The sequence below is a fragment of the Heptranchias perlo genome, chromosome 5 (genome assembly GCF_035084215.1).
Source record: "Heptranchias perlo isolate sHepPer1 chromosome 5, sHepPer1.hap1, whole genome shotgun sequence".
Lineage (NCBI taxonomy): Eukaryota > Metazoa > Chordata > Chondrichthyes > Hexanchiformes > Hexanchidae > Heptranchias > Heptranchias perlo.
The window spans coordinates 112,914,712-112,928,016 of NC_090329.1; the positions used below are offsets into that span (position 1 = coordinate 112,914,712).

The window sequence follows — 13,305 nt, forward strand, 5'->3', positions numbered from 1 at the left end:
GCTGCAATTAGTATGAGTTCATAGAGCAAAACAAAAATTATATAATCAGAGAGCACAGAAGGAGGCCATTTGGCCCATCGCGCCTGTGCCGGCTCTTTGAACGAGCGATCCAGTTAGTCCCACTCCCCCGCTCTTTCCCCATAGCCCAGCAATTTTTTCCTTTTCAAGTGTATATCCAACTTTTGGAATTTTAATTCGAACACGAGGCCCTAGGTTAGCAGCAGCCTGGTTTAAAAGGAGTTGAAGCTGGATTAAAAGCAGTTGCTTTATTCCTTTACTGTACCCATTACCTAACATTTTAACCAGGCTGCAATTATATTCATGTTTGATTATAAAGCATCCAATTGATCCTTTTTACACATTTATCCCAAATAGCCTTTCTTCTCCAAAAAAACCCCTTTACTTTGATTAACTTGTAACCTACCACAAATCTAAATTCTCACTTGAATACCCAGTAGAAGTCTGTACTTATCAGACTCAAAATTAAGGGGGAACTATTTTATGGGGCGTACTTTTAAGGGAAAGCATTCCCACCATATAATTTGTGAAAAGGAACCACTAAATATTTCTGTTCGGGACCAGTGCGAGGAAACTTTTGTTCCACTGCCTATACCACCGGCTGCTGGAGCCCATTACACCAGGTCTTTGAAACCTTGAGAGAACTGCTCAATGGACGTGGACATCAAGACTTTCAGCAAACAGCTGTGGCTCACTGGTAGCACCCTCGCCTCTAAGTCAGACAGTTGTGGGTTCACAGTCCCACTCCAGACACTTGAGCAAAAAATCTAGGCTGCTACTCCAGTGCAGTAGTGAGGGAGTGCTGCACTGCCGGAGGTGCTGTCTTTTGGATGAGACGTTAAACCGTCTGCCCTCTCAGGTGGATGTAAAAGATTCCATGGTACTAACCCCCTACCCCCCCAACCCAAGAGCTTGAGACGGACTGCCATGCAGTGTTTCCTGGGAACTGTAGTATCTCATTTCTATTTGTGGGATCTTGCTGTGCGCAAATTGGCTGCCACTCTTTCCCTTCAACAGTGACTATACTTCAAAAGTGAATCATTGGCTGTGAAGAGCTTTGGGCTAACCTGAGGTTGTGATAGGAGCTATGTAAATGAAAATTCCTTCTTTAACTATGCTACTTTAATGGAGGTGCTAACTCACGGGTTAACTTGAGTAACAGGAATTTCAAGCTCTAGTTTGTTATGCTGTATTGCAATAAGTACTAGGAAAACCTTCTGTAAGAGTTTACCTAACACTAACCTCCTGCAGTATTGGAAAAAAAAGACTGTAAATAACAAGTGACATCTTTACAGGATATTACAAACACATGAGAGTTTGTAGAAGACAATAAATTTATTTGCTGAAAGCTTCTAAGGTCATGTGCGAGCCCTGCTGTCCTTCCGCCTCTCATTGCACAGATGCTAATCAGGAAAAATATTATACTTTTTATTGTAGCAATCTTAAACTAATAATATTTTTGCGATGAAAATTACAGATTTAGGGAACTAGGTGGTGTAATGAGTTAGAGGCTCTCTATTTATCTCTGGCACCAGGGTTCAAATCCAGCCCAGACTGATAAGATGAAAGTCTCCCCTGTCTGCTAAGTGTAAGGGTCCGATGTCAAATGAGTTTGGGTGGTCTTATGGGCATAGACCTAGAGCACAGAACTGTCCCTAAATCGGCACTAATTGGAAAGCACAGGACGGCTGGTGCAGGAAATTGAGAAAATGTACTGGTGCAGTAGGGGGCGCTCTTCCATGGTTGGGGCAGAGTAGAGGGCGTTTTACTCGGCGTCTGGCTGTGCTATAACTGACCGGGAAGAGCTTGATGATGACGCCGAGTGCCTGAAATGGAAAGAGTTGTTGTCAAGAAAATCAGGATGTCTGGCCTGACTCCTAGGGGTTGAACTTCTGCGGCGAGGGATCATCTGCTGTAATTTTGACGGAAGCTCCGTGGAAACCCTGGAGAAATGGTGTAAATGGTGTTTACGCCGTTTCTCTAGAGTTTCCGCGGATCTTCCACTAAAAGTTACAGCGAGCGATCGGGAGAATCACTGCAGAAAGTACCGATGCTAATTTCTTCCAATTTCATACAAATATTTGCCCTGAACCCAAACCCAACCTCGTGTATGTTTCAATGTGCAACTACTTAGTGCCTAAGAATCTGCATCATCGAACTATGTGTAGATCTCTTAAGGCAAAAAAAAACTGTTTGTAATCAGTGCAGGGCACAGAGATGGTGAGAATGTTAGATTTCTCCAGACAAATATTCGCATAACAGTGACACTGGTATTTCCTCTTAAAATACTCCAGTCTTTCAAAATGTTCCTATAATCAAGAAACCCCGTGCAAGGTCAGAAGTGGGGCTGTTTACTGATGATTGCACAGTGTTCAGTTCCATTCGCAACCCCTCAGATAATGAAGCAGTCCGAGCCTGCATGCAGCAAGACCTGGACAACATCCAGGCTTGGGCTCATAAGTGGCAAGTAACATTCGCGCCAGACAAGTGCCAGGCAATGACCATCTCCAACAAGAGAGAGTCTAACCACCTCCCCTTGACTTTCAACGGCATTACCATCGCCGAATCACCCACCATCAACATCCTGGGGGTCACCATTGACCAGAAACTTAACTGGACCAGCCATATAAATACTGTGGCTAAAAGAGCAGGTCAGAGGCTGGGTATTCTACAGTGAGTGACTCACCTCCTGACTCCCCAAAGCCTTTCCACCATCTACAAGGCACAAGTCAGGACTGTGATGGAATACTCTCCAGTTGCCTGGATGAGTGCAGCTCCAACAAAACTCAAGAAGCTCGACACCATCCGGGACAAAGCAGCCCGTTTGATTGACACCCCATCCACCACCCTAAACATTCACTCCCTTCACCACCGGCGCACTGTGGCTGCAGTGTGTACCTTCCACAGGATGCACTGCAGCAACTCGCCAAGGCTTCTTCAACAGCACCTCCCAAACCCACGACTTCTACCGCCTAGAAGGACAAGAGCAGCAGGTACATGGGAACAACACCACCTGCACGTTCCCCTCCAAGTCACACACCATCCCGACTTGGAAATATATCGCCGTTCCTTCATTGTCGCTGGGTCAAAATCCTGGAACTCCCTTCCTAACAGCACTGTGGGAGAACCGTCACCACACGGACTGCAGCGGTTCAAGGCGGCAGCTCACCACCACCTTCTCAAGGGCAATTAGGGATGGACAATAAATGCTGGCCTTGCCAGCGATGCCCACATCCAATGAACAAATAAAAAAAAACAGGAAACGTCTGTTAACCCATCTATAGCCTAGAAATTGTACAATCTTTCCGGGTCAAAAATGGTGGTTTTGCAGCAAGGGAGGGGGAGAGGTCAAGATTTGGGGGGAGACTCGGTGGGAATGGGGCAGGGAGGTAAGTGATGGGCCTTACTAAACCTTCCTGCTGAAGACACGTTGGTCACTGTTTTAACTGCTCACTACATTTAGGTGACTGAGGTGCCTGCTGGAAGCAGGTAGGTGCTTCATGAATGTAAATCGGGATGCTGTAATTAGGAGTAGACAGGGAGAAACCAGCGGGAGGGTCGGTGACCAGAGGACACAGATTGAAGGTAATTGGCAAATCAACCAGGGAGGAAATTAGAACTTTTTTTATGCAGAGAGTTGTTATGATCTGGAATGCACTGCCTGAAAGGGTGGTGGAAGCAGATTCAATAATAATTTTCTAGAAGAGAACTGGATAAATACTTGAAGGGGAAAGAATTGCAGGGCAGGGGAGTAGGACTAATTGGACAAACTCTTTCAAAGAGCTGGCACAGGCACGATGGGCTGAACGGCCTCCTTCTGTGCTCTATGATTCTAGGACCCTATCGCAATTTTAACTGGGGCTAGTCGGAAACCCCATCTGGCCATCTCACCAAGTTAAACTCTTCCTGTTGCTCCGCCTCCTCCAGCTGGCCTTCTGGCACGGTGTCAGGTATTGGTTGAGGGTGTAGTGAGGGAGCAAACCAGCTGATATCCGGAGAACATGCTTACAAGTACCGTGCTCCCATTGCACCACTGCCAGTCCCTGTGGGGCTCAGGATCATCAGTCCCACTAATCTGCGGGACAGCAGACTGCAGGGGATGTGTGAAAGCTCCCTATCTATTCGATCCACCTTGAAATCTCCAACGTGGACAGCTCTCGAGGGGCCTACCGAATGTCGAGAGCTCGCTGCTTCAGCTTGGAGAGGACCATGATGCTGGGCATTCCTCCCCCTAGTCTTATTCCTCTCCTAGAGAGTGGGTGGGCTTCCCATTCCCAACTCAGTCGGGTGGGAAACCTGCCAGTAAAATTTAAATGAGGCCCGGGTGTTAAAATACCCGAGTCCTGAAACCTAGGCCAGCGGGTGCGATTTGCACTCGTCCCAAACCCGCTCCAGGTTAAAATCGACCCCCCACCCCACCCTCCTATTTTGGGTGATGATAACACTCCCTGTTTTCTCCCTGTTTTTCCTATTATGTTGTTCCATTCCATTCAGTATTCACAGCTAGAACAGGAGACAAACCTGCACCCAAGCCATCAGCAATGCTGCTCTGAAGTTGCTAATTGGAGGCATAAAGTCTCCTATTTTTAATCATAAAGTTTGCAAACTAAAAACAATAAAAAATATAAATGATGAAAACAGAAAGAAAGACGTGTCTTAGAGAGGGTGCTGTCTCCCCTTCAGCTACTCAAAGACTCACCTTCCTGTGGCCAAATTCATTCATTATTGTGCCCAACTTTTTTGTAGTTCTGCGCTGTTTCTGGGCAATGATGACTGGGTTGGGGTCTCTCCAGTCGATTGACATGCGATGGTGCCAATAACCCTCACTCTCCTGAATGTGGGCCTCTTTGATACTCGGGTCAAAATAATGAACCTCGCAACCAGCTTTGGCCATGTCCACTTCAAAATGTTTGTCTCCATTCCCCAGTCTAAAGCAAAAAAGCGAAAAGTTGAAGAAGTTATGTTCCTGGAATGTTGCCATGCAATCACCGCAAATCAAAACACTGCGCAAAAATATCATAGAATTATAGTAGTTACAGCACAGGAGGAGGCCATTCGGCCCATCGTGCCTGTGCCGTTTACCGACCCTTCTGCCACTGGAAACAGTTTCTCCTTATTTACTCTATCAAAACCATTCATGATCTTGAACACCTCTATCAAATCTCCCCTTAACCTTCTCTGCTCTAAGGAAAACAATCCCAGCTTCTCCAGTCTCTCCACACAACTGAAGTCCCTCATCCCTGCCACCGTTCCAGTAAATCTCTTCTGCACCCTCTCCAAGGCCTTGATATCCTTCCTAAAGTGCGGTGCCCAGAATTGAACAGAATACTCCAGCTGAGGCCTAACCAGTGTTTTATAAACTTTAGCATAACTTCCTTGCTTTTGTACTCTATGCCTCTATTATTAAAGCCCAGGATCCCATATGCCTTTTTAACAGTCTTCTCAACCTGTCCTGCCACCTTCAAAGATTTGTGTATGTACAACACCAGGTCTCTCTGTTCCTGCACCCCCTTTAGAATTGTACCATTTAGTTTATATTGCCTCTCCTCATTCTTTCTACCAAAATGTATCACTTCACACTTCTCTGCGTTAAATTTCATCTGCCAGTAGTGTAATAGCTCCTCTATCATTCCTTAATTCTAACCAAATAAATTCTGTCTTTGTCCCCAACACTACATCAACCCTTTCGAGTGCTACAATAGTTTCTTCGATTAATACTGCCACCCCCCTCCTTTCTTTCCTTCCCTATTTTTCCTGAATACCTTGTAGCCAGGAATATTAAGTTCCCAATCCTCCCCTTCTCTGAGCCAGGTCTCTGTTATTACCACTATATCATAGTCCCATGTGGCGACTTGAGCCTGCAGCTCACCAACCTTATTTACCACATTACGTGCATTTACATACATGCACTCCAATCTCATCTTAGACTGCCTTGCATTTGCCCCCTGTCTGATCCCTCCTATTTCTGAACTATTCTTTACTCTAGTGCTACTTGTCCCTCCCAGTCCTCTGTTTACTTTGTTTCTCCTCTTTAATGTTTTATCCTGGTGCCCACCCCCCTGCCAAATTAGTTTAAACCCTCCCCCATAGCACCAGTTAACCTCCCCGTGAGCACATTGGTCCCAGCTCTGCTGAGGTGCAACCCGTCCATCTTGAACAGATCCCTCCTGCCCCAGAACTGGTCCCAATGCCCCAGGAATCTGAAGCCCTCCCTCCTGCACCATTGCTCCATCCACGCATTAACCTGTCTTATCCTGCTATTCCTGCACTCACTAGCACGTGGCACTGGGAGTAATCCAGAGATTACTACCTTTGAGGTCCTGCTTTTTAATTCCTCCCTAGCTCCTGAAACTCTGACTGCAGGATCTCGACCCTTTTCCTTCCTATGTCATTGGTTCCCACATGGACCACGACTTCTGGCTGTTCCCCTTCCCCCCTCAAAATGTTCTGCACCCTCTCAGTGATGTCCTTTACCCTGGGACCAGGGAGGCAACACACCAGGCGAGACTCACATCGGCGGTTGCAGAAACACCTGTAAATCCCCCTGACTATCGAATCCCCTATAACAGCTGCATTTCTTTTGCCCCCGTGAGCCGAGTCTCCCACGGTCCCGTGGATTTGCCCCTGACTGCACTCCCCCGTGGTGTCGACACAGGATGTGCATGTGACAATTCACTGAACCTCCTCCCTGTGGGTGAGATATTAAAGCTGTTGTAGAACACTGTTAGCTGCAGACACAGGGATTGCAGAACTGAATTCTTCAACGATAACAAAATGCACTATTGATTTATAAGAAAAGAAAGGATTTCCAATATTTAATACATTTTTTCCTCTCCCTCTCAGAAGGTTGTGGGTTCGAGTCGAACTCCAAAGAATCAAGCACATAATCCAGGCTGACACTTCAGTGCAGGACTGAGGGAGTGTTGTCGGAGGTGTCGTCTTTCGGATGAGACATTAGACCAAGGCCCCATCTGCCCTCTCAGGTGGACGTACAAGATCCCATGGCACTATTTCAAAACAGGGAAGCTCCCCCGTTGTCCTTGCCAATATCCCCAAGAAAGAACTTGCATTAACATAGTACCTTTCACAACCCCCGGATGTCCCAAAGTGCTTTACAGCCAATTAAGTACTTTTGAAGTGTAGTCACTGTTTTAATATAGGGAAACATGGCAGCCAACTTGCGCACAGCAAGGTTCCACAAACAGCAAATAAATAAATAATCTGTTGAAGTGATGCTGGTTGAGGGATAAATATTGGCCAGGACTCTGGAGGGAACTCCCCTGCTCTTCTTCGAATAGCGGCATGGGATCTTTTACATCCACTAGAGAGGGTGGACTGGGCTTCGGTGTAACATCTCATCTGAAAGGCAGCACTCCATCAGTACTGCAGTGCAGTGTCAGTCTAGGTTATGCACTTCTGTCTCTGGAGTGGGGCTTGAACTTCTGACTCAGAGACGAGTGTGCTACCCACCGAGCCTTGTGAAAGTAATTCATTGGCTGTGAAGTGCTTTGGGACGTCCTAAAGATGTGAAAGGTGCTATATAAATGCAAGTTTTTTCTTACCTGAAAACTGTTTCAATTATTAAGACCTGATGCCCCCAACACTGATGATGACAAAATGTTTACAAAAGCAACTACCATCCAATGAAATAAACACTTCAAGTCTGAGTTCATATGAGTTTCTACAAACATTGATCTGAAACAGGTTAGGATTTTTCACTGCTCACGATGCGATCTCCTCTACACTGGGGAGACCAAACGCAGATTGGGTGATCGCTTTGCTGAACACCTCCGTTAAGTCCGCAAGCATGACCCTGACCTGCCGGTCACTTACCATTTTAATTCTCCGTCCCACTCCCACTCTGATCTCTCCATCCTCGGCCTCCTACACTGTTCCAACTAAGCTCAACGGTAGCTCGAGGAACAGCACCTCATCTTTCGATTAGGCACTTTACAACCTTCCAGACTCAACAATAACTTCAGATCATCACCATTGCTCCCATCTTTTTCAGACAGCAAGTGTTGCTAATGGTTCTGATGTTGCCATTTACAGCTCCTCTAGACCCATGTTTTGTTTCTTTACTTGTCCCATTACCACCCTCTTTGCCTTGCACCATCATCCCTTTTGTCATTTAATCATCTTTTAATCCTGCCCTCCACCCTATCACAGACCTTCCCTTTTGTTCTTTCCTCCCCCCACCTTTCCCTGATTCTGTACTTGCTTAAAAACTGTTTAATCTTCAACTTTTTCCAGTTCTGATGAAAGATCATCGACCTGAAACATTAACTCTGTTTCTTTCTCCACAGAAGCTGCCTGACTTGCTGAGTATTTCCAGCATTTTCTGTTTTTATTTAAGATTTTTCACAGGCTGCAGGGTGAAAGGACAGGGTTGCCGAAATGAATAATAAAGTGGATTTTTGAAGGATCATGAAATTTAAGATTTCCAGCATCCACAGTATTTTGATTTTGAAGGATTATGTCTGAAGTGGATTAGGATGGCCTCAGATTGACTTCCCTGAGCGTCTCCAGCTCACTTCATTAACCCAGCTCAGGTTTCAACAGTTGTATCATTTGTTCTAATCTATCTGATGGTATTAGGATTGACAGCTGTTGTAAAAGAGTATTCCAACAATGTACTTCAGTGAGCGAAGAAACAATCATCTGGCCAACAAGCTGCCAAAGAAAAGCCTAGAAATTCTGGGCGGGGTGGGGGGGGGGGGTGGAAGTTGGCCTGACGGGGCTATGGTGGGGTAGAACTTCGGGCCTCCATTTTGAATTGGTGGACATCCCATCAGAATTCATGGGGTTTGCTCATTTTAATATTCCACGGTGTGCAGGCTGTGTGACTTCAGCTTCTTGGAGTGACAAGCACCAGCACACCTCCCCAAATACCAGCACTACTGCCAACAGACAATTGATATCCTGCTTCACAGGAGAAGGTCGGCCACAATAAAACCAGTCACAGGCTACAGGCGCAGCACCAAACAGCGTTCCACCCTTAGCGGTACAGGAGGAAGCAGCGTTGTAGATCCTGGGGAGGCAGACAGCGAAGTGGGAGATGGTGAATTGGGAGGTGCCTGTGGCAGCTGTAGGTTTGTCAGGCCGGTCAGGAGCCTGTCACAATAAAGGCTTGTGCCTGAACCTGACTGGCATTTGTGAGAATGCACCTGGCGAGGCTTCCAATAAATCAACCTGTACTTCCAGCATCCTTTCCTTTATTTTACCTTGTGGAGAAGCCACAAGCAGCAGAGGGGGAGCATATACATCACGCAGTCCTTGAGAGTGCGGGTAAGAAGCAGCCCACCTCTGGGCCTCTGACAGTGCCCATTCACCCTGCCTGATCAACCCCCTCGTCACCCATGCTAACAATTCAACCTTTCTCTCTCACTTGCCAATCAAGAGAGATTCATCTGGGGGGATCCAGGCAGTTCCGATGAGAGTTTGTAACTGGGTGAGTCACAGAGGTGAGGGAGTCACAGGTGGCAGTGGAGTCTGACAGCGAGCAGAAGTATTGCTACAGAAGTCAGACCCCTGGCTCCAGAGCCTCCGGAATGAGATCTCAGGGATCCACGTCATAGCAAAAAAAAGGATGCTGGATGAGTATCGCATTTACACAGAGGCGCTGAGGATTATTTCAGAGGATCTGAGACAGGTGGCAGGGGAGCACGGTGGAGACATACTTGGAAATATATCGCTGTTCCTTCATCGTCGCTGGGTCAAAATCCTGGAACTCCCTACCTAACAGCACTGCGGGAGAACCTTCACCACACGGACTGCAGCGGTTCAAGAAGGCAGCTCACCACCACCTTCTCAAGGGCAAAAAAGGGATGGGCAATAAATGCTGGCCTCGCCAGCGACGCCCACATCCCATGAACGAATAAAAAAAGACCTTTGCCGTCCACTCTGCCAATATCCGAGATGGGTTTGAAATGATGTAGCGCTGCCTGGAGTGAGTGGCAGCTGCAAGAACCTCTGCCACCCTCTCCACCCTGACCCAGATACCTCTAGATAATTCCGATGAGGGTTTGTCGCTGGGTGAGACACAGAGTGCAAGGTGGAGTCTGGCAGAAGTCAGAGCTTCAGGACTCAAATCTCAGGAGTCCTGCTCTAGTAAGATGGATGTCAGGAAACACTTCTTCACACAAAGGGCAGTAGAAATCTGGAACTCTCTCCCCCAAAAAGCTGTTGAGGCTGCGGATCAATTGAAAATCTCAAAACTGAGATTGATTGATTTTTGTTAGGCACGGATGTTGAGGGTTATGGAGCACAGGCAGGTAAATCTCAATTCCATTTAACCGCCTTGGTTCCATAACCCTTAATATTGAATGGTGGAACAGGCTCGAGGGGCTGAATGGCCTACTCCTCTTCCTATGAGGTTTATTTTGAAGGATCCTGTGGGGTCTTGTTCCACCTCCAACAGAAAGACTTATATGGGAATGGCCAAGGGAACCCCCCGGTTCTCAATGAGAGGCTGCAAGTAAAACGATTCCCCCACCTGAAGCTGCTGAAGGGCAGATTGTAAAATCCTTTCTTTAGCAACACAGCAAAACAAAAAATTCAGATCACTCCAATCAAAGCTGAGATGTCAGATGTAGTTTGTGGACAGTGACGGCTGGTGAAATCAAACACTCCCTGACTTGGTAGGTCACACAAGCAACTCACTGCCTGCTTTTTGCACAGGTTTGAGTCAGGTGCAACGCTGGCTTAAATAGCGGACTTTGTGATGGATCGCATTTACACAAAGGGCGCTGAGGATTATTTCAGAGGATCTGCCCTCGTTATCTCGTCACATCCAAACATCTGCCAGTTTGGGGCAGACGCACCTTCCACTCAACCCCCACTTCCGCCGGAATTCATGTTGTGTGGTAGAAATAGTGCAAGTGTTTAATATGGGAGTCCTGCCCCAAATCCTGATCCCCTCTGCTGAAAATCCGCCATTTTCCCCTACCTAAAGGATCACAGGATTTCTAGACTCAAAGTAAATCGATGCCTCGGATGACAGACACTAATGGTTGCTGTACTTTGTGTCACACCAAAGAATTCAAGAGTGTGAGACCATTATTGCAAGATAACCAACAGTTAATAGATGTACTGTATATATAAGGGTATATTTATGAGGCACTACTCCCAACAGGGAGCCATGGCTGCTGGGAGCACAATATCAGAAATTTGGGTGCGCCCTCCCCATGATTTCCTGGCCATTCACGAAGGGGAAGGTTTGGAAGTATCAACAGGCCCGTTTGGCTTAGTGGTAGCATTCTCGCCTCCAAGTCAGAAGGTGCAGGGTTTTGTACCCTGCTCCGGACAGCCCCAGCAAGTGGAGGCCACAGCTCCGGCTTGGAATTCTGGGTTGACATCCTGCGGGATACTCGAGTCTGGTGGTTGTGGGTGGCCCTCCCCTCATCACATGGGCTGTAGGAGCCCATAAAACCCTCCCGCCATATAGGACTAACCACCCGATCGGCTGGTGATAATGATGGTTACAGCCATGGAAGGAGCGCTCACATGTGGTTAATCAGCCTGCGGATCCTCCCTCTACTTCACATTATTCTCCAGGGGAAGAGTGTGAACAGATGAAAACAACAACCACCATAGCTGTGAAACAAAAGTAAGGTACAGAGAAGGTTTCTCCCTTACACAGGACACAAGTGCTTCTCTCATGTCTAGCCTCCGACATCTCTCCATTACAACTTTCTTGTTTCTCTCTCTACTTTATCGACTGTGGCCTGTAGTCGTTGCTCCTCTGAACTTTGCTCTCTGGTTCCTCCGAAGCTCCAAGTACACTGTCCTACATCCTGTTTCTCCTCTCCGCATCCTCACTTTGTTGAAATCAAGGTTCCTTATCGCCCTCAGTCTTCCTCCTGCAATAATATAGGCTTTTCTCAACAACAACTTGCATTTATATAGCGCCTTCAACGTAGTAAAACATCCCAAGGCGCTTCACAGGAGCATTATCAAACAAAATTTGACACTGAACCAAATTAGGACAGGTGGCCAAAAGTTTGGTCAAAGAGGTAGGTTTTAAGGAGCGTCTTAAAGGAGGAGAGAGAGGTGGAGAGGCAGAGAGAGAGGGAATTCTAGAGCTTAGGGCCTAGACGGCTGATACCCAAGCCTGGCCTCACTATGTCCACTACTTCCTGATTTACCTCATCTGCTCGCCTATTCTTTTCAATCTTGTCCCGCACTATTGGACCTTGGCCCCATGCAATTTAAATCTTTCAGGATCTGGAAGGTCGGGAATGTGTTATTTTTGGACCTCGGCCCCATGCTATTTAACTTTTTCAGGATCTGGAAGGCCATTATAATGAGAGTGCTCCGCCCTGCATTAGAATCTCAAACAGGATCAAAAATTCTGTCTGAAGATTTGTGGCACTTTTGTTTACCATTACTTCCTGTCCTTTGGAACACCGAGTACACAACTTCAGCCAAGTTACTTTATCCTGAATCTCAGGAAATAGCTCAACATATATCAACTCCACTCTGTACCCATAGGTCAAACTTCTTCCACAGCAAACACAAACAGCAGAATGTTATTTTTCCACAAGAAGCAGACTCTAGTTATTCTTTTGAGGGGGGAGGGAATCTTTTGATTCCAACAGTATTTTCCTGGAAAACTAAAAGCAAAAAAGCATCCCAGGTGCTGGAAATGTAAAACAGAAACAGAAATTGCTGGGAATGCTCAGCAGGTCAGCCAGTATCGGTGGAGAGAATAGACAAGATAACATTTCAGGTGTAACCCGCTGTCAGAAGCCCAACTATACAGAGCAAGGTTGATTTTGAGCTATTTCCTGAGATTTCACAGAGTAGCTTGGCAGAAGTTTACTTTATGCTCTGATGAGTATATCCGGTATTACCAGTTTTTATAGAATCATACAACGCAGAAGGAGGCCACTTGGTTCATCGTGCCTGTGCCAGCTCTTTGAAGAAACGCCAATTAATCCCACTCCCCTGCTCTGTCCCCATGGCCCTGCAAATGACTATGTTTTAGTAATTTCCTGGACCCTATCATGCACCATTGGTCTGTTTCATTGCAAACACTCTTAACCTGGCAAAGTCCAGTTTACATTTTAGGTTGTTAAAATTCCGTGTAACAGCTGAGGCTACTAATATAAACGGGACCTGATGCTGACAAACTGAAAAATACTGAGGATGTACATCTGGTTAACAGTCTAAACACGTCTGTGGTAACCAGTGAGTCAATTCTAAAACAAAATCAGCCGAAGGAGTACTGACTGAAACATAATGCATATAATCACGCTGTGTTAACTCAGCTGCCACAGCACCAAG

The 13,305-nt window shown here is 46.5% G+C and overlaps 1 protein-coding gene across 4 annotated transcripts in view; it reads right to left on the reverse strand.

The window, feature by feature from the left end:
• Positions 1 to 13,305, reverse strand: part of mettl24 (methyltransferase like 24) — a 96,245-nt gene that overhangs the window by 30,330 nt on the left and 52,610 nt on the right. For 3 of the 4 annotated variants that reach the window (XM_067985030.1, XM_067985029.1, XM_067985031.1), the window contains one exon: positions 4,718 to 4,946. In XM_067985030.1, the coding sequence (XP_067841131.1) occupies positions 4,718 to 4,946 (229 nt within the window). Of the gene's footprint in view, positions 1 to 4,717; positions 4,947 to 11,655; positions 11,827 to 13,305 lie in introns of those variants that run through there. The other variant, XM_067985032.1, reaches the window with a different exon arrangement.